The following is a 26,649-nucleotide window of genomic DNA, read 5'->3' as shown; positions in this document are numbered from 1 at the left end:
ACGTGAAAGGGGCTTTTGTGTGTAGATGACAGAAATATGATTGAAGTTGATTAGCATGGTGGTAAAAGGGAGCAGGTTTCTGCTCTGGGTCTGGCTATTGTGGACCCCTGAACATGGGTGTGCACACCTATTTTTTGTTTGTTTTTGTGGAAAATCGATATTTTAAATAAAATATCAATAATATCTTAAACATTCATTTCAACTTTTTAACACCACTTCTTTTTCTTTGCATTTTTTTCTTTGTAGTTTAGAAATTAAGAATCACATTGTTCCGTCACTAGCCCTAAACCCACTGTTTGTTGATTATCAGTCCCAAATTCATCAGGAACCATTGTGGCTTTTGATAATTCATTCATTCAGGCTTGCCCTTCTAAAAATGTCCTCTCTTGTCTGTTCAGTTTGTAAAGCTGATTTGTCTTGTTTGAAGAGACAAATGTGTGACGCTGTGTAAATTACAATCCAAGAAGACTTCTTCTCTTTTCAAAGGTTCTCTTCTTTCTGTTTAATGGGTGGAACATTTCTGCCTTTTTTTCTTGTGAACACATCTCTTACAGAGGGTGTGACGGGCCTAAAAGAGCTGGCATTTATGCGGGACTTGGCAGAGCAGAATTCAGCGAAGTATGGCGTTTCAGACCGCTCGCAGCTTCCTGTTGTGAAGGGCAGTATGATGGTGTTGAACCAGCTCAGTAACCTAGAGACCAGTGTGGGCCGCTTCTACATCAACCTGCCCAACCGTATGATCGACATGGCCTCCTTCAGCCTGCCCTACGCAGACCAGATGGGTGATGGTGAGTTAGGACACAAAGCAGCACTACAACCTCTATCTAGTGATGTTTTATTTTATTTTATTTTTGGTAGCGATGCACAATACGATCTTAAGATCGGATATAGGCCCCGATATTAACAAAATTAGCTGATCCATGAAACTGATCCTTTCACTTTAATATTTATTTTAATTTAATATTTAATTTTTTTTTAAAGAATCTACACAAAAAATATTCATTTGTGCATTGCATTCGACTAGAATGATGATACATTTGAATTGGTAAGCCCCTAATCACACAGGTATATAAAATCTTTACAGCCCTACACCTGTATCTGTGTGCCTCTTTGTATATTTCTAAATTTTACTTTGTATATTTTCTAAATCCTTTTAATCAGATGTGTTGGGAGCTGGTAATACAGCAAAAATGCTATAGGACCAAGATTTGGAAACACTAGTGTCAGCTACATAAAGCACCTAATTTGACATAGTGCTATTTGTTGCCTGTTATTGTCCATTTAGCCTGCATCTATTGTTAGTGAGTTTTTTGCCCAGTTAGCCATTAGCCCTGGGTTCAATGTTTCATCATTAAGTTCAGCGGCTTAATGGCAGAAAAGCTACAATACTGCAATGGTTAGTATAGGACTGTGAACCCGTGGTCTTATAGAGAGTTCTCTCTTTCTTCTTTCCTTTAGGCTTCATTATGACAGTTAGTCGTCCATGCTACTTTGGAAACCTGCTGTTGGGGGTTGTGGGGGTGGACGTGAACCTGGCCTACATTCTCGAAGATGTAACCTACTACCAAGACTCACTGGCCTCTTACACCTTCCTCATTGACAACAAAGGTAACTGCCTCAACTCAAAATAAATGATATTAATAAAACAAAAACATTTTGTGAATGAGACACATATTTTGGTTTTGGAATGTAAAAAGTAATGTGCTGTTCATTCCTGTATTTGGACACAAAGGTCATCTGCAAGTTATTGTGTTTCTATTTTGTAGATAAGGAGTAGATAAGTATTGATTGTAGATTATCATATTTATTGTAAAAATGTTTTCATTTTCATGTTAGAGTCTATGAAATTTACATTGTCTTGTGGACTGGCTACATAACTGTCTTTTGTCTGTATGAATGCAAGGCAACAGTAGCTGTAGCTTGGCTTAAGTATTGCATTAGTAATCATGCTTATTATGCTTTCAAAGTGAATTGGTTGTTCATTGTTTGGTATATTTGGTCTTTTTCAAAATTAACAAATTACATGTAGTTAATTATCTATCCGCAGGCTTTGAGCTAGACAAAATATTAAAGTTAATTAGACACACAATAGTAAGTTAAGTCATCATTATGTATAGTATTTAAAGAGCACTTTCACATCAAATAAAGGAAACAAAAGGTGGAAGAAAAATGACAGAGAAATTGTGTAGGATGTGGCTGATGCAGGTAGTTGGAGAGGAACGAACCTATATGGGAATTATGAACTGCTCTAATATTTTTTATGTGTATATCTCTTGACGTTGATGTCGATACTGAACCTAAACCTAAACATTTATAAAATGTATCACATAGTGTCATTTTTGTGGGGTTACAATATTGTAACGACAACGACAATTGTATTGAAAAGTAACGACAAATAATGAGGGACTTCATGGTCTGCTCATATCTGTTCCACAAATTGTTTGAAAATGCATTACGATTTTGATGATCAGCTCAACTTCCTATATTGTATTTAATTACTTTATTAAGACCTATAGAGCAGATATGAAGCCCAGAACTGTACTAATATTATGAAGCCATTTATTTTGCACAAATTAGATATTCTGCCGTAAACAATTATGTGGTACCACAACCTAATATGCCTGTGCCCTCCATGTCTAAAGTGTATACAGACAGCAGTACATTCTATTGCACGGTACAATGTAGTTACCTCTGTGGTTGTAGAGTTTGAATTAAAGGATTGGGTCTTTCTAATGGTAAGGCACCGATTTGGATTCAGCTGGTATGAATAAAGCTGTCCTATCCGTTCAGCAGTCAACTATATTGCCTTTAGTCCTTAGGCCGCTGTTCTCCAGCCTCTCTGTAGGCTTTATTGGAGGTCCACTCTCAGCAGTGCTGCCAGTCCTAATGACTCAGGACACTGGACTGAGGACCATTAGTCCCATTTAACAGTCCATTAAGGGGAAAATACCTGTTGCACACTCGCAGGCTATGAGCCAACGTGACTTCAGGCCAGCTGCTTGGAGCAGGAACAGCAGAACTGTTCATATTGCAGTGTTCCAGTCAGTGTATGGAACTAATTAGACAATAAAGACTTGTAATGGATTTTCCGCAAGATCTGAAGCAGACAGCACTACCAGACATGTATGTAGTTTAGTGGTGGGAAGTTGGACTTTTTTGAGACTTGTTTTTGCTTCAGGCAAAACTTTTACCAAGTATTTTTTATCTGTATGTTTTTCATCTTTGATACTTGCATTTCATGGTAGTGATTAGTTGTGATTAAGGAGATGAAGGTTAGAAAGTCAGTGGGGCTAAAATAGTCCTTTCTTAAAGTTCAACTTAATTGCCATTAATGAGCTGCTCTTTAGAAAGGGAATTCTCCCTCTCTGGTAAAAGGACTTGTTTTCTCCAGCTTGCCAGTAAATATTTACCAGACATGGAACTGAGGACTAAAAGCCCTCAAGGATGTGTATTTTGATTTACTACGATGTCCAGATCCATTTTTTTGCCTTGCACCTACAAGTGTGCACCTGTGTGGTGCTCTGACTGGTAAAACAAAGCGTTTCCACAATGGTTTGACTTTTAACCAGACATAAATCAAAGTGTAAAGAGTGTTTTTCCTATGTAGAGGACTCAAAAGCAGTTAAACCACAAGAACCACAGTTGTTTTTATCTTTCATTCTAAAATGGTTCCACACTAAAGACTTTACACTCTCTGCAGACCACGTTTTGTTCTAAACTGTTTGTTTAAAAGCGCTGTGGATCTGTTAATGGTGCCTAGAGGACACTGTAATCTGATTGGGACATCCATATATATGCATTTGTGATGTAGTAGAAGTAATAATAATGATGATAATAATAATAATAATAAGAAATAAATAATTTGCTTGTTAATTGTTTTCCTTTGTTGGGTTGATTTTGTTAGGTTACACCCTTATGCACCCATCACTGACTCGCCCTTACCTGATGACTGAAGCTCCTCTGCACACAGACATCATCCATTATGAGAACATTCCAGGCTTCGCTGCTGTCCGTCAGAACATCCTCAGGTGAGGGACTAGATAGATCCTAAGCTGCATCTGTGACTTATGATGAAGCAGTTCAAAGACATGTTCAGTTTTGAGACTTGTATAGTGTTTTGGTTCTACTGTGGTGTGTTTGGGATCTAGCATTAAGAATAATATTTGTTAATAATAATAATAATGTTCTTTTTCAGTCTGCCCCTGGGAAGCCAGGTTATAGCTGTGCCCATCAACTCCTCTCTGTCCTGGCATATGAATCGGCTGCGAGACCCCAGCCGAGAAGCATACAACGTCAGCTACGCCTGGAAATTGGTACGCACATACTGCCGTAGTCACTCAGAGCTCAGTTCTTCAGATTTAGTTCACATTTAGGTTATTAGACATGGCACAGATAGATGCACATTGGCATCAAACTCTATAGTCCTATTACCTCAACATAGAGGGAAAACTGTAGAGTTGGAAGAGATTTTGGTTCAGTCTCCAGATTTTCCAGACGCTTCACTTTTTCAAACAGCTAAATCTGTGTGTGCCCAGAACTTCAGCCTTTTCCAAAAGGTACAATCTTTATGGGTTATTGTGTGCTTTCCAGGGTGGGCAAATCTAGTATACACATCTTTATGAGACAGCAGCTTTCTGCTGCAAACTAATAGTCATAAATTATTTTATCATGATAGTGTACAACACAGCTTGATTGATTGGACATACATTTTTTAAATAAGACCATTTTCCTCCCCGTTAAAATGTTGAGCTTTTTTTAAAAATAGAAAATAAAATAAGACGTGTGAATAAAAAGGTCTTAAACTATTTGGATTTGAGCAGTTCATTAAAGTAACAACTGTTAATCAAATTTATTTGAATAGCTTTTTTACAACTGATGATGCAGCAAAACAGCCTTACAGGAATCAAGTAATGCAACAAAAGATCAACAGCACATAAAAGCTACAGGCGGCAGTTGCAGGGGAAAACTCCCTTGAAGCTGGGAGGAAGCTTCCTCCTCAATGGAATAAACTTTGGAAACAAGGGGCGACCCACCTTCCTCTGGTCAAAACTACTTTAGAATGATTGCTAAAATGTCCCTGTACCACAACATAAGAATAGTGAAAGCAATGATGGTGGTAATTAGTAATAATGAGAGTGATTAAACTGATACATCCAGATGCCAGTAAAGAATGTAGTCACATGATCATGCACCACTCACTGGAGTAAAGAAGACTGGCTCTTATTTCAGGGGGGTGCAAAGCAACGTTCCAGCATCCATTTGATTTCATTTTGGTTTTGTAATTTTTGCAATTCGGAAGCTCTATTGGAGGATCTCTAATAGATGTGCGAACAGAGACTACTTTTTTTTTTGTTGTTGTTGAGGCAACAAAGCCTGCTTTCTGGAACCTTGTTCTGTCTTTGACTCTGACGTTCTTCACAACCCCCTTAAATGTGTTTCATTTAAAAAACTGGAGGCATCTTGATAACGTAATGGAGCAAACCGCGTTTCATGAGGTCTAATCTATAAAACACTCAGTCTGATGTTTTGACAGGAAACACTCTCTGTGTAAGGGCATCTTCTAGACTAGTGTGACATCATCGTATGTGCAGTACTGCTCTGTGTAACTGTCTGACTGGATGAATGTGCTCTCTAGCACTTTTCCACAAAGTCTAAAGAATAATGTGTTAAGGCTGACCTCACTTACCTTTTCCACTGTTTGCTACTTGTTCAACAGCCCTTTCTATACTGACATATCTACTTATTTAGGCCAAGTATACAATAGCTTTTTAGACCATTAATATTATTGTTATTACTATTAATTGTTTTTTGTATGTGGTGTTCTCACTCCGGCTCTGTCTTTTTACATTGTTTCCACTCTGCCTTGGGATCTATAGGTCCAGGACACCTCCTTCATCCTATGTATAGTCTATGTTCAACCAGAAATCCCAGTGAAGCACCTGAAGAACCTTAACACAGCCCCCAGCAGTAAGCTACTGTACCACAGACTGGATCTTCTGGGTCAGCCCAGTGCCTGCCTGCACTTCAAACAGCTTGCTACTGTTGGTAAGCAACATGGACAGCATGTAAAAGAGTATAAATGATCTAAAATATTATAATTCAGGTTTTATGTTTTGTATATTCCATTTCAGTCGACCTGCTTATATGCCTGGACCAAATAACACTAATAATGAAAATTGTCCCCCAGCAGTATGCAGGACAGGAATGAAGAACTGCGTTTGTGTAACACTGTGTTAGTGCTAAGTGCAGATTGCTCTTTCTGTGTCCCCACAGAGAGTCCTACAGTGATGTTGTCGGCTGGTAGTTTTTCCTCTCCTTACGAGCATCTGAGTCAGCCGGAAACCAAACGCATGGTGGAGCACTACACTGCCTACCTCAGCGACAATACACGACTCATAGCCAACCCAGGCCTGAAGGTACACACATTTGCTTTTACTTAATGTGCAGCCATGAAGTACACGTAATGATTAGAGTCAGAAAATGACTTCAATAGTCAATTGGCACTTGTCAACCAATGCACACTATATGGACAGTAGTATTGGGTCATCTGCTCATTCATTGTTTCTTCCATAAACAATGATATTAATAAATATTTTATCCTGCTTTTGTTGGAGTAACGGTCTCTACTGTCCAGGAAAGGCTATCTACTATGTTGGATGTTGGAGCATTGCTCTGAGGATTTGATCGCAAACACAGTTTCACTGCTCCTCAGCTCAATGCTGTATACCTCTTTATCCCACACCTGGCATTAGGGATTGTGCCAATAGGTGCATATTTATCTGCTCTAGAGGATATTCTAGTCTAGCTGTGTGTGTGTGCGTGCTTTGCACATCTGTGTCAGCAATGGCTACAACTTAAAGTAGCTGAATGCATTCATTAGAAAGGGTTTCCACAAACATTTGGCCATATAGTGTACTACTTAGATAGACAGGCCTATAAATGTTCAGTTAAGGCTAATTAGCAATTATTTCCAGAGTTCTTTACCCCACAGATTTAGGCAGACACCAAATGGAACCTTAGACACTGGACCCCTGATCAAATACAGTCTACAACACACACACACACACACATAATCCACTGCCTACTAGAGTGACACCTTATAGACCAATCCAGGCCTGAAAGTAGACAAGTATACATGAACTACAACCTACTTCAACCCTAGCCTCACAGCCAACCCAGACATGAGGGACACGCACAGACACAGAAGGTAATCAGATATGTGGACACACACATCGCTGCCTACCTCAGTGACAGGACATGTCTCATGGCCATGCCTAGCCTACAGTTGTACATACCCACACACACCCCCACTGCCTTTTTTTACTGATCATGCATACCTCTTAGCCATTCTAGGTCTGAAAGCTCACGCATGCATGCACACTACCGCCTGCCTCGGCAATAATAAATACCTCATAGTTCATAGCAGGCCTCAAGACATGCACAAACTTTTGGCTGCCTCACTGGTAATATATGGCCCATGGCTCACACAAGACAGTATATCAGTATCAAAGTGTAACTTTGTATCAGTGACCTAAGGCCTAATGTACATGCACATACACAAAACCTCCTGCTTCAGTCCCCCTACAGCCCTTTTTCCCCTTACCATTACTTTCTCTCTCTTTTCTGAGAGTTGTTTGTGCAGAAATAGAAGGAGAATTTTGACTGATTGTGGACCTTCCCAGAGCGGATTTAAAGGAACCCTGGCATGCTCTAACTCTGTCTCTCTTTTGTGCTCCAGTCGTCTGTCAGGAACGATGTGATGGCGACCAGTCATGTGACGGACGAATGGATGAGTCTCATGGAGCTGAGCAGCCTGAACTGCTACATTGTGCGCCGTTACATAGCAACGCCCAATGGGGTGCTGCGGATTTACCCTGGCTCACTCATGGACAAAGCCTTCGACCCTACTAGGAGACAATGGTGAGATTAGGGCCTGAGGGCGGAGGTCTCCACACTTCTAAAACACTTCCAGACTCCCTGTGAGCTGGTGCTGAACAGAGCCCCAGGCTGAGGACTAAGTTTGTTGGACAACTAGTGCTGAGGCAAAGTGTTAAGCGATTTTGTTCTTTTAGCATTTTATATATTTATGGGTTTTATTTATTTATTTATTTATTTATTTAATGTTTTTAGCTTAGGAGGTTTCATAAGAGGCCTTCAAGGCCTCGATATAATTAGGGAAAAGTAATCAAACACCAAAGAGCTCCCAAAGGGTGTTCAAAGACACCCAACAACTTATTAAATTGCAGTCTTAAAAAAAAAGAAGGAAAAAGCCTTTTTAGATTCCTAAACTGTAGCTCCTTGTGTTTAACAGGACAATTGACCATTTGCTCTTTGTAGGTATCTTCATGCTGTGGCCAATCCTGGCCTTATCACTTTCACTGGACCATACCTGGACGTTGGCGGAGCTGGCTATGTGGTCACAATCAGCCACACAATTCATGCCTCTAGGTTAGTGATTTATTGAGCTCTTTCATTACCTGCATCACGTTAACTTTGTTGGTTACTGTTTGCTGACCTAAAACAAGCATAACAGGTGATGGGTTAGACGCTCAGTCTTATCACAGAGTCTGTTTTGTGTATGGTTGTGTTTGCACGCAAAGATATGTTTAGAGGTATGACGAAACAGTTTGAAACAGTTTGAAGCTGTCACAATGCCAGAGGGCCTGGTGTTGATAAAGATTGTGAAGAGGCTCCCTTCGCCTGTATTATTCAGTTTTCCCACAAAGAGTGGTGAATGATTCTAGCATGCTCTTGCAACCCAGATATCTGATGATCTCTGACAAACACTCTGTCATTTTGGGACTGATACAGCTTCCCTCTACTCTTTTCCAATTGCACATGTCAAATCTTTCTCCTCTTCTCTCCTTGTTTAGTTCCCAGATGGCTCCAGGCTACGCAGTAGCAGTAATGGGCATCGACTTTACACTGCGCTACTTCTATAAGGTCCTGCTGGATCTGCTGCCCATCTGCAATCAGGACAAGGGCAACAAAATCCGGTAAGCCTGCCCCACCCTGCTCCTCTCTCACCTCCTGCCTTGTCTGTTTTCTCTTTCGCTCTACTCTCTCAGCCCAGCCTGCCAAGCTCTGGCTCTCCGGCTGAGGTGTCCAGAGAAATGCCCGGAGGCTCTCTGAAACTCTTTTATATGAAACTAATCAGATTTGCCTGTGTTTAAAAAGGAGCATTCACACAACTCTCCTTCTTCTCCCTTTAGAGGGAAAGAAAGAGCAGGAGGGAGGATTGTGAGAGATGGGGCTGAGGGGAAAATGAGGGGGAATTGTTCAGAGAGGTTGAGGTAAAAAAAAAAAAAAAGAGAGAGAGAGAAAGAAAAAACAAAGAAAATGAGGGAACAAAAGTTAATAAGAAAAAAAAACCTTGAAGAAGGTTCACAAAATAATCACTGGAGCAATGTTTGGAAGGAGAAAAAGCGAGAGAGTTTGGGAATTACTGGTGAAACACAAAAGGAGATAAGCTGATTAGGAGCGCATTCCAGACACATCCTGTTATGTTAGGTGCCAGTTGTCCCCTGTCTTGTGCTTTCCTCCGTTCTCTCTTCTGCTCTTTTCCTCCTCCCTCTTCGTTTTTATTATTTCTTCTTCCTAAATGTGTCTACACTCCCCTCCCCCTGTATCCCTATCACTGCTCCCTCTTTCTCTGTGCCTCTCTCTCTCTCTCTCTCTCACTTTAGAAAGGGTTAGGCCTTAGTGTTCTGAGTTCTGAATGCTAGGGCCATTAAACAGGATTAGTTGAGTGGAATGGCCCAGTGTGTTATGCACAAGAGGACTATTCTGAGCTGCCTCATGGATCTGAGGATTTCTAAAGAAAGTGGAACACACCCCCTGCACCCAGGCCTTTGGATGATTGCATTCCTTCCTTTAAGTGTGTGTTTGAGCCTAATGTTTTCACAATACATTCCATTATTGTCCCATCTGTTAGGAATGTGCTGCTGTAAGCTATTTTTATCATTTACATTTTACCCACACATCTTTCAATGTTGAGCTGGTAAACCCTCCAAAGATTGCATCCCGTATTTACACACTCATCCACAGTGCTTCCAATCAGAAACGGAAACATGTTTCTGATGTGAATGAGTTTTTGGGACGATGATGATTGCAGAACGACTGACCTTCATGCGTATGTGTGCGTTTGTCTATGTTTGTGGTTATAGGTGCTTTATTATGGAGGACAGAGGCTACCTGGTGGCCCACCCCACCCTCATTGACCCCAAGGGCCATGCTCCAGCAGAACAGCAGCATATCACCCATAAGGTAGTATACCCAAATGCAGAGTTACATTCTTTTGCCAGGATAAAGTTACTAGATCATGTTTGTTTAATTTCCTTAATTTAGCAGATTATTGATTTTTTTGGTGTAAATATTTTGTTCAAATTGTGGAATATTTTTCTTTTTCTTTCGGTTCTCTGTAAATTGCTTTTATTCCTAATATATTCATCAAATTGATATTGGTGCAAAGTATTACAACAAAAGTTTATTTGTCTTGTTGTAGGAGCCCCTAGTGGCCAATGATATCCTTAACCATCCTAACTTTGTGAAGAAGAACTTGTGTAATAGCTTCAGTGATCGGACAGTGCAGCGCTTCTACAAGTTCAACACTAGTATTGTGGTGAGTGAATCACCACACAGCCTTTTGAATCACAACACTGATTCTGTTTTTTTTTTCTTTTAAATGCCAGTCTGTCCCGCTTTGAGCCCCTTACCATTTGGGTGGAGTTTCTCTTTCCAGTAGCATCATAGCACCACCTGGTGGACGACTGTAATTTCAGCAGTTGTCTTTTAGACAGTTTCAAACTACTTTATTTGTGAGGTGGTCAATGTCTTGGATTTCCATAAACAAACGCATTGTAGACAATACAAACAGAATACTATTTTATTGTATATAATATATGCATGCATTCACAGAGCTTGTTTGTTTGTGAAATTGCACAATGATTTAAGATTGTTATGTATTTTGCAGGGTGATCTGACAAATCTGGTTCATGGCAGTCACTGTTCCAAGTATCGGCTCACTCGAATTCCTGGAACCAATGCCTTTGCAGGAATTGTGAATGAGACTTGTGATTCATTGGCTTTCTGTGCGTGTAGCACCGTGGACCGCCTCTGTCTGAACTGCCACAGGTATGTTCATCATTCATGCAGTCATATTACTGATTAGTAATGCTTCACCCTGTCTGATTTCATCATTCATAGATTCTTATAAAAAAAACGCATTATTCAGGCATTGCATTATGATCAATTTTTCATCTTTCTATTTTCTCTTCAGAATGGAGCAGAATGAATGTGAATGTCCATGTGAGTGCCCTCTGGAGGTGAATGAGTGTACCGGCAATCTCACTAATGCAGAAAACAGGTAAATTCTCCCATGATCTTACTGACCAAGTTCAAGGAAAAGGACACATCTCAAGCTTCAAATGTTTGTCTATGTAACTTGAGGATGTGTCAAAGTTGACAGCTCATTTTAAAGCCTGTGAGGGTTTGTGTGTGTGTTGTGATCAAAGCCCTTCATAACTGATTTAATACTCTTAGATTGAGGAATAAACTATAGGGCAATGATACCGTAATGATACCTGCATTCACAGCTCTACATTTCTCTTTCATCACGTTTTCCTTTGTCACAATGAACAGACACACATCCACCTGTGTCTTTGAGCAGTTGAGCATTGCTCAGTATGCCTTCAATTAATAAAAGACAATCTGTTCATTATTCCCGGCAGGGAAAACACTTCAGAATGTTTGTCTGCTTCATGATGGCTCATCATGTAAAAATATGCTCTGCAGAACACTGAAAGATTTAAGTGTGCATTGTACAACCTTTTGATGTATGCTGAAAGTCCTGTCTTGTAGTCAAAGCATATTTGTTGTCCCCATGCCTTTGGCAATCACTCAGCTCTTCACTGAAAGATTTCTGTGTGTGTTTTCAGAAACCCAAGCTGTGAGGTACATCAGGAACCCTTGTCTATGACTGTGATTGAGCCCAGTTTACAGGACACTCTGCCTCAGTGCATCAACACTCGTTGTAGCCAGCGCTTCACCAGCAGGTCAGTCTAGCAGCTGTCAATAGTTCAAATCCAAATAGAATACGTTCATGACTGCTCCAATTAAGGCCATTCTGAATACAATTTCTATACAATCTATAGTCTGTTAAGTTGAAGATTAATAGTCATGTAAACACCTGTATCCGGTTACATTCATTTTCAGTGAAATTGCTTTCACTTAACAAACTCATACTGGACCTGTTACACAGTCTGTACTACTATAGACAATACCCAAGTAATTCAGTAGAATGTGTAGTTTAGAGTTTAGTTGGGTTTTTTTGGTGTTGAACACTGACCCCTTGTGGTGGGTCGGTCGTAATAGTGTAAGTGCTGTATAGCTGGATGTTTTATGGAACTATATTTGGTATCCGCTTTCCAACAGCACTGAAAACAGCATTGAACATTGAACATTGACCTCATTCCTTTTAACAATAGACATGTTTTGTTTTTCTGCTTGTGTGTGCAGTGACTGTTTTGGTGTCCTGGACTGTGAGTGGTGTATGGTGGACAGTGATGGAAAGACCCACCTGGACAAACCTTACTGTGCCCTACAGAAGGAGTGTTTTGGTGGAATTGTAGGTGCCAAGAGTCCTTATGTGGATGGTATGGGCCTTTTAGGTGAGCTTACACACACTGTATAGAGCTTAAGCATGTTGATATGGATACCTTAGTAGATTGTAGATTATACTGCTTTTGGACTGTCTAGAAAATGATTCTTTCATAAGGCCAGGAATACATTTGTGCTGCAGCGTTCAAGGGAACAAGCACTGTTCTGCTGCATTACCTTGAAAGCTCTCCTTTGTGTATTATACTCACTTTATTCTATAGGTTTCCTTTTCCAATCTGCTAACCTTGTGTTTCTTCCTTCTGTCCTTGTGCAGATGAAGAGGTGGCATCTCTGAACATGATAAAGAGTGCACCCGTGGGGCCAGTTGCAGGAGGAATTATGGGATGCATCATGGTGCTGGTGTTGGCTGTTTATGCCTACAGGCACCAGATCCACCGCCGGAGTCATCAGCACATGTCCCCTCTGGCCGCGCAAGGTGAGCGAGAGCCACAGAAACCTCTGGGTGAAAAGCAATACACAAAAGCTTCTCTCAACGGCAGCAGAAAACCTATGACAGCAGTTTCAAGGCTGTTATGAAAGGATAAAAAATAAAAATGCAGTTGGGGGCACTTGAGTTCAAAATAACATGGACAGGCCATTCCAAGAAAAATGCTAAATCCTCTGAAGCTGAAGGAAGACATTTTAGGAATGTTGTTACAGGAGTGAAGTGAAATATAAGGGATAGGAGAACTAGTAGTATAAAACTTTGAGATTCAAATTCAAGAATAAAATAAAGACTCTCCTCCTGATACAATGCAAGAAAGAAATCAAAGAAAGACTCAAAGTTTGATTCTAAGGTAATTCAGCAGGACAGGGCTCACATCATGAAAAAAACAATTCTTATAGCAGAAAAAAAGGCTTTATATTTCTTTTCAAAGCACAGTTGTCTAAAGCGTGCACTGCAGATTAAGGGGTTATGGTTAGGCACCACATAGCTTAAAATCCAAGTCCAACTAGCTTGGACAGTGAAAGTCAGTCAGTTGGTTGGTCAAAAAGACAGATTTGTGTACGATGGGGCTGTGGCAAGGGATAGCTACTGAAAGATCTTTGCCATGCAAACATGCCTAATTCAGCTCACCAGTTAATAACCAGCCAAAGTAAGTATGCTTAAGTAGGGCAACTATCAACTTTGCTGGAGTTGTGCCTGTCTGCTCTTGACTGTGATGATCAGGGTCACAATGTCAACACAAATAGACCCATCTCAAAGCTGTTGTAAAACAGTGCCTCACACATTAAGCCACTAAATGACTGTTTACATCTTAATTAATTAATTAGTTTATTTTTTTATTGTAGTTTCCCCAACATGCCTGATTTATACTGACATCTGCAGCCCATATAATATACAGCCCAGACCTAAATAGACCAGCTTGTGTCTCAGTAATGCACCCATCACTCATTCTGACCTTCAGTGTCAACCTGCAGTGTCACAGCCCTTTGATTTTGACTGATAAACTACCATTATACGTGGCATTGGATGTTTGATTATATGCTGTCGGACACCTCATTTGACATGTCCCTTAATAATGTTTGAGTCTTCAAACATGCATATGATATGCATGGGTAAGAACAGCCCCACACTCTTCTACGCCTTATCCGCAGTGACTTGAAGAAGAAAAACACGCTTTGAAGATGATTGAATTAACTAAAGCTGGCTGCTTAACATAGTGACCTTTTCCAATTACAGTCAGTGGCCCTTTCAGCTAACGAGATGATAAAGGGAGATTACCAAGGCAGTTCTGAGAGAGGGAGAAATTAAAGTCATTTACTCACTAGAATCCCTCTTTCCCACACAGAAGTCCTCTAACACGCTTGCTGGGTTTCCATCAACTACTGTTTTGCTCTGATTTCTGAAGATGTCGACCCGCTCACACCACATAGTGTAAAACCTAGCGTCTCTCTCATGATGCGTGGCGCATACAGGAAAAGGGTTCACACATTGATTAGCTGTCTTTAGAGCAATTCTGCCAGTTTCATGTTGGCTGTACATAACTTCATTTCAGAGGCGTCGTGTACAGCAACCCATTTAAGAAGGGCTGAAGTCTCTCTTCCCCTTTACTACCACCTGCCGAACCCCTAGGTGGGAATTCTACCCCAGCATGTGGTTTTGATTGGCTGTGATGCCAGAGACGGTCTGCTATGTCATCACTTATTTACAACATCAATTTCCATCACTGTTTTTCACATTTCTGCTTTACGGGTACAATTACTTATCCACCTCTTCCAGGAGTACGAATTCGTAAGCTCGCTTCTGCATCTGAAGACTGGTTTTGGATTTAGGCCAGAGAGCAAAATCAATCAATGCTTTGTATCAGAGGCTACGGTCCACTGGTGGTTATTTCTGTGCAGTGGTTTTGTTCTTATTTTTATTCTAGCACTTAGAGCTCTTTTATGAGCACTTAATTTAATTAGCCAGTGAGAGGAAAAGCTGTCCCTCATGTGTGAAAATAAGCAAAAGCTCAGTCCTGGGAGGGTTTACCTTTGTCTTGAATCGCTGCTGTGCTTTTGTATTCGCTAAAATGCCAAGATGCCTCTGTGAATAGACTTTCATTAGTGTCTTTAAGTGTCTCCTGATTGTTCACCAGCTTGAAGATTATCCACAATAGTGGCCGTGGATTGAATGACTCTTGGCTATTCTCACGAGAGGGACGTTGGACAGATTGGCAACTAAGTGTATTATAATATGAAATGTGTTTAGGACAGCTGTATTTGCCTGTTCTCCCCTTTTTCTCTCCTAATCGTTTCCTTTTTGCTTCTTCTGTACGCACAGAGATGTCGGTACGGATGTCCAACCTGGACAATGAGCGCGATGAAAGAGATGAGGATAGTCATGAGGACAGAGGAATAAGTAAGAGCGTCTTTTTCCGTCTTAATTCATTTGCACGTCTTCACAGTGATGTCATTCTTAGATAATATCTGTGAGATAATGATAGTTTTACTCATTTGCTCTGTCTCTCTGTACAGTCAGTAACACACGCTTCATTGCTGCGGTCATTGAAAGACACACACACAGCCCTGAGCGCAGGCGGAGGTATTGGGGCAGATCGGGAACAGAGAGTGACCACGGTAAGTGTGGGTGGGTGGGTGTGTGTATGTTTTATATATATTTTTAAATGTTAGTTCTCTTCATGATAGGATTATAAATATTGGCACTGAAAATGACATTTCATAGGGACAGACATGACCAGCACATGATTTCCAGTTAAATGTATTAGATCTATTACTGTGAGCCTAGAGAGTACCATTGGTCATATTGTCATTAGGTGGGAAGGATGGATTTGTTCTTCGCTCCCTGTTGATTCTGAGCGATTTTCAGAGCGGGTTGTGGGCGTTTGTTAGTTTTCAAATACAGAATGACTGAGAGGCCAAGAGAGTACCATGCTGTCAATCGGAGGGAACGGTGGTTTGTGGCTGCTGTGGGTGTCTGTTAGAGTGTGTACACAGAACTGGGCAGTTAACACTCTCTTCTAAATGTGTTCTACGACTATGATCTGCCCAACTCTTTTCTCTTTTAATATATATATATTTTTTTTTAGTTTATTTTTAATTCGTTTTCCCCTTTTTCACCCAATTTGGTCCTGCCAATTAACCCACCCGTTCATAGCTCACCCTGGCACTAGCAATGCTCCCGGCACTAGAGTGAGTAAAAGTAAGGACTTGACACATCTGTCCTCTGATACATGCAAAGTCAGCCACCACCTCCTTTTAAACTGCTTTAAAATGCAGCATTGACAGACAGACAACAAACTCTGAGGAAAGAGCCCCAACTCCGCCAGACCAGCTAACAGACGCCTGCGCTGACCAACATCACTTTTAGCGTGATGAGGGAAAAGAGCACGGCCAGTTGTGCTATCTGGCCACTAATGACAATGCAGCATGTCTCAGGACTTGAACTGTGATCCCCGATACATAGTGGCAGCGCAATAGACCGCTGAGCCAACTCCAAAGCCCCCAACTCCAACAATAAAGGCAGCATTGTGTTTCTTTCATGTAGTGACATAAAACATGCTCCAGTTCCACATGTCCATTTATTGTCCATTATACAGTGGTCTGCAAATGGCCTTAATCTGGCTGTGTCTTCACACCTGCCATTTTGCCCCTTCTGTCACTGTACATGCCTATCTGTCCTATCTGTTGCCATATAATCAAAACCAAAATCAGTATTCACTCAAAAGATCCTTCGTTTTCATTTTCTACCCTCTGGAACTGGAAATATTAAATCTTTTTGCAGCCGCGCTTCATTGAGAAAGTACCCAAAAAAATATTCTGGTTGCTATAGCGACCCTGCAGCTCAAAATCCCTACTGTTTTCAGACTCAAAGTCGCCACTGATTCCAGACTTGAAGTCATGGCTTTTCTCGTACTTGGGTTAAAAAATTTTTTCAGTTTTGGGATAAGGGCGCAAATTAGCCAGTGCCCTAATTTGTAGTTGGCACCTACGTGCAGTGGTGTCCAATCTTTATATGCAAAGTTGGCTGCAGGATTTCACTCCAAACAAGCAGGAGCTCTCCTTCTCAATTGTTTGAAGACTAAGCCCAACTGACTAAACAAGTGGAGTCAGGTGTATTTCTGTTTGGTTGTAATTGAAAGCTAAAGAGCTTTGTGGATAGAATTGGAATTCCCTGAGGTTAGGGTTAAGAATAGGCTTGAGTAAGATCAGGAAACACCATCACTGTTGCAGCGCACTGTATATATGCTTCTGTACGGGGATGCCGCTTTCTAAAAGTCCTTGTGTAATGAGGAGAGAAAAACCCAGCTCCACTGCATGCGGAGAGAGAGGAAGGTGTGAAAAAGGGAAAAAGAAAGAGAAGTGGGTTGGGTTGAGGTACAGAGAACGGAAAGAGGCGGTGAAGAGAGACAAAGCGAAACTTTTCCGTATTTTTACACTGCCCAGCCAAAGGTCACCTCCCACTAGCTGCTCACTCATCCAGCTCAAGGGGTCATTTTTAAAAGCGAATCGATTTGGCTTTTGTGTGTGTGTGTGTGTGTGTGTGTGTGTGTGTGTGTGTGTGTGTGTATATACACGTGTGTTGGAACACAGCCTTTGAGGTTTCTGCAGTGTGCTCTGACTCACTCCCGCACCACTAACACACGATGTGTTATGTTTGCCTGCAGCTGTGTAGCTGACTGTTGGCTTCAGAGTTTCAAAGAACCTTTCTGACCAAAGATTAGTCTTCTACCAGAGAGCTCAGATGCACTTTGCATATGTGGGCTTGCTTTGATATCGGAATGTTTTTCCAAGGACAGGTTGCCCTGAAACACATGATTAATTATCAGCATTCCCATAACGTCAGATATAATTTCTGTATTGCACTATGAGCAGATCGAACTCATACTAAATACAACCATTCATCAACGTCAGGGCCAGGCTGGACTTGTAGGTCATATATACAGAATCTGACAGTTTATACTCTTTTCATCTTTCTGTCAATTTTGTTTAACCCCTTTAACCCTGGTCTTGTTTTTCTATTATTATCCTTTAACGTTATTATTCAGTAGCTCCATTAAATGCACGTTAACTACTGTAAACGTAGTTGTGGAAGTTATGTAATTATTAGAGTGTGCAACTGAAATGTGGGCCCACTGGCAGATCTAGTGTCTGAGGGTTGTAAATGTCACATAAATGATAAATTAATGAAATGGTTCATAAACGAATGCTTGGCAGTTTGTAATATGGCATTTTGTGATATATAGGAAAGTAATAGTCAAGAATGATGTATTTTTGCACCTTCTTTTATTTGCCTGTGTTGCAATTGCTGTAATTTTCCGTAGCTCCTTGTCCTCAGAGAGATCTTCCTAAGCAAGAGTTGGATTTCACTCCTGGGGAACGTCCCAGTCAGCTTAGTCCCAATGCACAGATCTGTCTCCCCTCACTGTCGTCTCTAATCCTTTAGAGACCAGCAGCCACTGAGCTACATTTGAGAACCTATTTCATAGAAGCTTCAACATTCTCTGCTCAAATCCACCTCCGTGCCTAATGTTTTTTTTTTTTTAAATCCCTCCTTATACTCAACTCCTTTGAATTTAGCGTGTATTCTGTAGAGATGGTTTTACTGTGGTAAAATGTTGCCTTTAGGTAGAAGTATGTGTGTGGGGTGACAGAGTGGTGAGTGGTGTTGAGGAATCCCACGTCGTTGTAATTTTACCAGAAGTTTAATTGTGGGAACTCTCATTTTCCCTTAGTTAAAGGAAGGCGTGAGATTGAAAGAGTGATTAAATTAATGAAGAGCGGAGGAGTGCGAAGATTGTCTAATTCAGGCCGAATTAAGGGATGGAGGTTTAGGTGCATACTGTTTGAGGCGGTCCTTCCTAGAAGACACTAGAAGAGCACAAAAAAGTGTAGCGACGTAATAGTTCTGAATGTGAAAGACGTTTAGCTTGTCAGCATGGGTGTACTAGAAATATGAGACTTTAAATACATGTATCAGAATGCTGATCATCAGTAGCAGAATAAATGAAATCGATTTGCAGTGAACCATCATTATGTATTTAAAAAAGATTTTAAATCACCCAGCATTTCACGTCAGATATGAATAGATGCTGTGTGACTGGTTTAGACTACCTTCCAACGATTAGTCAACAAGGTTAGTCATCAACAACACTTTATTATTGGCTGATGTGTTGACGCATTATTTTGTTTAAAAACAAATGGCCACAGTAATATTTTTATAGCTCTAAGTGTTTTTAAAAGACTGCAGTTCAAAACTGCAAATTTCGGGGGGCAGTATGGCTTCTGGCTTCTACTGTTTGCTTCAAAGTGAGAGGAAACTGCAGTAGATGTAATACTCTGTAGGTGTTTAATCAAATAATGTATGATGGATTCGTCAGTTAGGGAAATCATCATTGCTTGCAACTGTACTGCCCACCCTTGTTTACAACATTTCAATGTTGTCCCCCACCCCCTCTCAATGTTTCTAATCTGTGTATGTCTTTCTTCAGGCTACAGCACCATGAGCCCGCAGGAGGACAGCGAGAATCCACCCTGCAACAACGACCCCCTCTCAGCCGGAGTGGACGTAGGCAATCATGACGAGGACCTGGACCTGGACACGCCGCCACAGACCGCTGCCCTGCTCAGCCACAAATTCTACCCCTACCGGCACACGCACACACACCATCCGCTGCACCCCCACACGCACCACCTGCAAGCAGCCGTCACAGTTCACAGTGTGGATGCTGAGTGCTGAGGGCCCTCCCCTGTCTGAACCCGCCACTCCCCACCTCCCTACGGTGCTCCACCTTTGATGCCACTTCACTCCAGCCCTGCCTTCATCCTCCACCCCCCCTTCAGCCCTCGCGGCAGGTGCTGCACCCCCTCAGAGAGCAAAGGACAGGGCCGAGCCCTCCCGTGGAAATCCTCTCTGATGAGGAACGGTCAGCAGTCCAGCCTGGACTTTACCAAAAAAACTTCTGAAATTACAGTGCCCCTCACAGAGCCTTTTTCGAGGCTGTGGAAGGGCGGATTTGCACTTGTTTTAAGTGCCACAAAGCATCTCAAATTTTTAAGGAAAAAAATGAAGATGAAAGGATTATTTTTCTACTATTTATTGAACTAGAACTGAGGTGGAAATAAATTAAATGGAAGGAAATGTCTGTGAACTGACTGGATCTGTCAGCAGTGTGGGCCCGTGAACTCTTGTAGAAGGCCCTGCTCCTTCCAAGACTGGACTGCCAAGCAGCAGCAGCAAACAGTGGGATGCATGGCGCTTTTTTGCGTCACACACTTTACTGTGAGAATGTTTGTTTTTTAGCACAAAAAAGGAATTTCTAATAGGAATGGACTTGACTGACTGTGCTGAACATCAGAGAGAGAGAGAGAGTGCGAGAAACAGAGAGCACCAGCCATCTGTGAGTGGAGGCAGAAATGTGTTGCATTCAGAGAAGCTTTCGTTCGTTGGATGGTCTTGCCCAAGCCTGTTATGTGTCATTTGTGATGGTGTGAATGAGGAAGTGATTCTCCAGAATCTGTGCAAATGTGGCCATGGGTCTCAGTGTGCTTCAAGTGTCGCCCCCCCCCCATCCACTACTCTGCTAGCTGTTTAGGACGTTTTTACAGTGATATGAAGAAAGACTGCTCAGATGAACCACTGTGTTGTATAAGCTTTCACCACAGCATTCGTTTCAAGCTCTGCCCAGCCATTTCATTTGGTCATTTGTGTGCGAGTTATGGAGATTAACTATTGTGAGAGGTGTGTGTATGTGTATGTGTATGTGTATGTGTGTGTGTGTGTGTGTGTGTGTGTGTGTGTGTGTGTGTGTGTGTGTGTGTGTGTGTGTGTGTGTGTGTGTCTGTGTGTGTGTCTGTGTGTGTGTCTGTGTGTGTGTCTGTGTGTGTCTGTGTGTGTGGGTGTGTCTGTGTCTGTGTGTGTGGGTGTGTGTGTGGGTGTGTGTGCACAGATGGATCGTTTTCCCTGAAGTTGACGTCATACATTTGGTGTGGCCTTTTTTTCTTTTTCAAAAAAAAAATGTTATTTCAGTATTGAGAAGATCAAGTCATACTTACCCTGATAGAAAAGCAGAAATCTTGGAATCCTTCTGAACCCCCGCACTTTGATCAAACTAGCCCTCTTGTCCAAAGCCCCTTTCACACTCCGACCCAGGTACATGACTGGCCTACCCTTTTGGCCTTTGCATTATTAACATTTGACCATTAACCTTAAACTGTTTTACTGGGATCCACACATTCACATTTACCCTCAAATGTGATGTCCCTTGATGTCCCATTGAACAGGGACTGTCGTCCTCAGCATGAACAGCTCCTTCCTTTCTGAATCATGTCCAAACACAACGTTTGTCACACCAAAAGGCGCCAGAGAAACGTTCTGCTCTGCCAGCGATGCTGCATCATTTTTGCAGCCATGCACGCAAGTAGCAGCGTTTTGCTGCTTCTCTCAAGCGGTATGCCACTACAATCATACCAGATGCACTGCAGCCATTCTGTTCACACACGCACACATACGCGTCGACTCTCCCTAATTGTACTAGGTCTTGCTCAGGTAAACTGCAGTGTTCGTCTTACTGGGGGTTTAAACTCCTTACCTGTGCTCACACTAGACCGGTTCCCATGTAATCATGGTTGAAATAATTTCCTGTGTAAAAGTGCATGTGTGAAAGGGGCTTAAAACATTGTCTTCTATTTGTGCTTATATGATTTTAGAGGGATTATGGCTATTGTTTCCAGATTGAAATAATATACCATGTATATACATCTGAACTTTTAACAGAGTAGCTATAAAATAAGTTCCTCAAGACTTCATCTATCTGTGTCTGTGTTTACTTGTTCACAGAGACTGATCCTATTCACAGGAACACTTATTTCCTGTGTTTTTACTGCACATGTTCTATTTTATGTGATTCTGAACTGGAGGGGGTGGAATAATTAGCATATGATTGTATGCTTCAAATGAAGATGAGCATATAAAGAGAATGACACATGAAAATCAATGTCTCATAAAATGGCCATTTCAACTTTATTTTCATCTCCTGCCCCTTCACTACAGTTAACAGGAGAACTGAACACTGCCAGGTGTCCTGAAAAAACAACAACATGAATATGAAGGTGATAAAATGGTCCATAGAGTTTGACTGAGACGCGAGTCATCATGTAATGTCCTGTTCATTAAGAAGTCAATAGACAACCTTATGCCAGTTGGAATGGTATGTTCTAGATAAGGGTGTAATGACCCCCTCAATGTAACAATTTGATTTGATTCGAGACGATCGTGATGGTGGGGTAATTAATCAATATTCTCAAACAAAGAATGGATAATGCTTTCATTTGTTGCCTAATCTACAAATGACAATAGAGCTGATGGGTTCTAGGAGTGAACTGCATGACCATGCTAAAAAGGCTGTAGTGTTGAAACAATGAAGCTGTATTACTTACTTAAATTATCTCAGTTCTTGCAGGTGTACCTGCAAAACTCCAATCAAAAAAAATTTGAATTTTTGTGATTCAGTATGTGATTTGTTTTTTTCTTCTTCTTCTTCAAAAAAAAAGGAGACACAATTCTAGACCAGACTGACTGATTACATATTTAAAACGCAACTGTAAACACATTCTCACTTTCACTTGTTGGCCTTGTTTTAAATGTTACATAATGAGATTTTCTATTATTAAAACGGCACTGATATGACATTAGTGTGAGTAATAATGACAAAGCAGTAAAATATACAAGACCTTGGATTAGTGGAGTGGAGGTTGCTAGAACAAACCTGTTTCATTATGAAATGATCAATCCCTCACTGACCTACATCGTTAACACCATGCTGAGACCCATAAATACAGAGGCAAATAATGACTGCACAACGTTCCACTCACAGAAAAAGGAAAAGAATAACTGCAGTATTATCACTCTCCTGCATTTCTGTAGAATGTAGAAGACGAACTGATCTCCAAAAGGCATAAAGTTAAAGATGAACGATGCAACTGTTAAGCATGGGGTAGATCCATCAGGATTTTTGCTTGTATTGTATCATATGTCCAAATGTTTGTGGACACTCCTTCTAATAAATGCGTTCAGCCTACTTTACGTTACATCCATTGCTGACAAAAATGTGAAAATGCACACACGAACAGCTTGTCTAGTCCCTGTAAAAAAATAAATAAAAAAAAGGCCAGTAGAATAGGACTCTTTGGGGCAGATAAACATGAACCTACTGGCACCATGCCTAATGCCAGGTGTGGGCTACAGGTGTAAAAAGCCTCTCAGCAATGAGCTGTGGAGCAGTGGAACTGTGTTCTCTGGAATGATGGTGCTCCATCCAATCCAGACCTCAGATGCAATAAAATCCTCACAGCTTCCCTGGTTATTAGAGACAGTTACTTCAACAAATGCTGAGTAACGTATATGTATATGTTACTGCCTCGATGTAAAGGTATTAGTAATATTATTTGACATAATCAGTTAAGAACATCTATTCTGAAGTAAATGGAAACCTAGAACAGCCAATGATTCAGTGGTAAGAGCATTGGGATGTTTGTTAACCACTCAATTTTTGTATTTGTGTTCTGGAGCTGATTCTTGGTGCTGCATTCTGCCTAAACTCGATGTTTAAGAATGCTTTAGCGACCGAATTCAAAACTGTTGTGACCTCATATCTCATAAAGGGAGTGGGGTTTGTTGTGCAATAAGGACTCATTTATCAAGTAGACGTTACATTCCATAAATCCATAAATGTTTACAAGCTGTTAAAAAACATCATTAATTTCTCTCTTCATAATGCTGTTCCCTCTTGCATCACTGACTGTTGGGTCTTGCATTCAGAGTGCAGCCTATAACTGAATGAATGAAGATACTGGGGCTGTAGCTTTGAGTTGTAGGATACTTTCTAAACCTGTTTAAAATCACCATGTTTTTCATGTGAATTTCAATCATGCCATGACTTAACCCTGTGTAAACTGCAGCTCATCTAAGATCTCAGTCCATAGGAGGGGCTTTTCCAGAACTCCTTACATTCCTTAACTAAACTTTATATCCAAATGTTTGTGGACACCCCTTCTAATAAATGCATTCAGCTACTTTCAGTTGCACTCATTGCTGACACAGATGTGCAAATGCGCACTCACAGCTTGTCTAGTCCCTGTAGAGAAGTATTCCAATAGAATAGGACTCCCATGCCTAAAGTCATGTGTGGGCTGAAGAGGTATAAAGCCACACAGCATTGAGCTGTGGAGCAGTGGAATGTAGTGAATGGAGTGATGGTGCTTCATCCAATACGTGTGTGTGTGGGGGGGGGGGGGGTGGCTATCATCCAATCTTGCCCATACTAATATGTATGGTCTGAATGCAATCAAATCCTCACAGCAATGCTCCAAGGTCTTTAATAGCACTGATTTCAGAAAAAAAACAATACATGAGCAGGTGTCCTAATACTTTTGTTCATATGGTGTATATGCAAGTGAGAAAGAGCTGCTTCAGTTACTGGAGGGGGCTTGTGTGTATATGTGTGGTGGGGGTGGATCAGCTCTGTTCACATGACGGTCCTCTCCCCTGCCAAAGGTCCGCTCAGAACTGGAGAACACTTGGGTGTTTCCTTCATCCAATCATACTGCACTGATGCTGGATATTTTAGTTATTGAGTTATTTTTGCATGTGCAAAGATCATTTTAACCCCTTAAACTCAAAGGACCGGTGAAGAGGTCCTCAGGGATGAGTAGTGTTGAATGAATGATTTAGTGTCTATCAATTGGCTGTTTATCTATTAATCCACACAGTGGGCCAGTTTCTCAGACCCAGATTAAGCCTGGAATTTTTAATAGAGAAACACTATTGGCAATATAATTGAGTACAAGACTAGACATAATCCATTACAACGACCTGCCTTTCATGTCAAAGACTGTAGACACTGTTAATCCAGTGTTTCTTCTGAAGTATTTAAGGACTTGTTTGCATTTGGCAACAAGACCACTGGTGGGGGATCAGTTTCCTGTCCAGATATGCACATCATGCTATACTAACAAGAGTTGTGGGGTAATACTCCTAGCCCTATTCACCTAACTGTAGGACTGTGTAAGATGATTCAAACATGCAGACAAATGCCACAAATATAAGTGTTATATTGGATTCAGTACTGGTCATTCTCTGTCAACCTGTCTTGTAAAAAACTGCTGAACTGCCCCCCACCGGATGTTTGCTTTGCACCATTCTGAGAGCCTGTGGTGCTGAAAATCCCAGCTGAAATACTGAAACCAGCCCTTCTGTTACTAACAATCACGCTATGCTCAGAATCACTGGAATTACATTTCTGATGTAAACATTATCTAAAGCCACTGACCTGCATATCTGCATGCACTGCAATGCTGCCACACAATTGGTTTATTGGATAATTGCATAATTAAATAAACAATTAGGTGTATAGGTACCCACTAGAAAGTATGTGAGCCTTTAACAATGAAGAACACCCCAGTCAAACAAACAATGCAAAAACCTACACATTTCACATTTCTTTATTGAGCAAAATGATCTCGCAAAAGGACGTGAACCTCTGAAGGATGAGTTCATTTCTAGAAGTAATTAAAGTAGTTGTTTCAAATAAAGGGCAGTATTGTGGTTGCACAGCTCCAGGGGCCTGGGGTTGTGGGTTCAATCCTCACTCTGATTGCTGTATGTGAGGAGTTTGGTGTTCTCCCCAAGTATGTGCAGGTTTCCTTTTGCCTCCCAGTTGAATTCGCTATGCTTCATTGTACATAGGTGTGTGTGTGAGAGAGAGAGAAAGTGCGTGAGTGAGAGATTGTCAGTTTGAATGTGAGTGGATGGTTGTTTATGGTACCCTGTGATGGACTGGCGCCCTGTCCAGGGGGTTTTCCTGCCTTGCGCCCAATGACTCCGGGTAGGCTCTGGACCTGCCGTGACCCTGACTAGTAGAAGAAGATGCATACATGGATGGATCTTTAAATCAAGAGGATGGTAATCAATAAACTTGGGTCTTCATTATTCAAGCCTGGTCAAACAGGTTTATAGACGAGTGCCATGGCTTGATCAAAGATGATTCCTGAGGATCTCAGCTCACCAGGACGGAAATGTTTACAAAACCATTTCTAAAAGACTTTGGACTTTAATAATTCACTTTGAGGCAGGTGATCCACAAATGGAAGAAATTCAGCACCACTGTTACCCTCCAAAGTGTGGTCCTCCAGCAAAAATCTCTCCAAATAATATTATAGGAGGATTTCACAAATCTATAGGCCTCTCTTGCATTGACAAATGTCCATGTGGATTAGCTTAGCATCCAGCAAACATTGAACAAGAGTGGAGGGCATGGTAGAATGGTAAGGAGGACACCACTACTGAGCTCTGATCTGCAGGTCACATAGATGAACCAGAAGTCTACAGGGAAAATGTCCTGTGTAGAGATGAAGCTAAAACCAAACCTTTTGATTTAAATGAACTTTATCCCGACTGTAAATCGAGGGGGTTGCAGTATCATGTCTGTTTACGTACAGATATCCTGACAGCCACTTTGTTGCCTTGGGACCAGGACAGCTTGCCTTCCA

At 41.2% G+C, this 26,649-nt stretch overlaps 1 protein-coding gene across 1 annotated transcript in view; it reads left to right on the top strand.

The window, feature by feature from the left end:
* Positions 1–21,904, top strand: part of cachd1 (cache domain containing 1) — a 71,077-nt gene extending 49,173 nt beyond the window's left edge. The window contains exons 9-27 of the mRNA XM_072684257.1: positions 555–788; positions 1,459–1,608; positions 3,905–4,028; positions 4,196–4,313; positions 5,877–6,045; positions 6,274–6,416; positions 7,739–7,920; positions 8,338–8,448; positions 8,874–8,996; positions 10,167–10,266; positions 10,505–10,621; positions 10,973–11,133; positions 11,279–11,365; positions 11,937–12,053; positions 12,517–12,668; positions 12,932–13,093; positions 15,425–15,502; positions 15,619–15,720; positions 19,593–21,904. Of these exons, the coding sequence (XP_072540358.1) occupies positions 555–788; positions 1,459–1,608; positions 3,905–4,028; positions 4,196–4,313; positions 5,877–6,045; positions 6,274–6,416; positions 7,739–7,920; positions 8,338–8,448; positions 8,874–8,996; positions 10,167–10,266; positions 10,505–10,621; positions 10,973–11,133; positions 11,279–11,365; positions 11,937–12,053; positions 12,517–12,668; positions 12,932–13,093; positions 15,425–15,502; positions 15,619–15,720; positions 19,593–19,840 (2,678 nt within the window). The 3' untranslated portion in view covers positions 19,841–21,904. The remainder of the gene's footprint in view (positions 1–554; positions 789–1,458; positions 1,609–3,904; positions 4,029–4,195; positions 4,314–5,876; positions 6,046–6,273; positions 6,417–7,738; positions 7,921–8,337; positions 8,449–8,873; positions 8,997–10,166; positions 10,267–10,504; positions 10,622–10,972; positions 11,134–11,278; positions 11,366–11,936; positions 12,054–12,516; positions 12,669–12,931; positions 13,094–15,424; positions 15,503–15,618; positions 15,721–19,592) is intronic.
* The last annotated feature ends 4,745 nt before the right edge of the window (positions 21,905–26,649 follow it).

This window comes from Salminus brasiliensis, chromosome 7 (genome assembly GCF_030463535.1).
Source record: "Salminus brasiliensis chromosome 7, fSalBra1.hap2, whole genome shotgun sequence".
Classification (NCBI taxonomy): domain Eukaryota; kingdom Metazoa; phylum Chordata; class Actinopteri; order Characiformes; family Bryconidae; genus Salminus; species Salminus brasiliensis.
The sequence above is the reverse complement of the archived record's forward strand: the minus strand, read 5'-3'. Positions and strand labels throughout refer to the sequence as shown.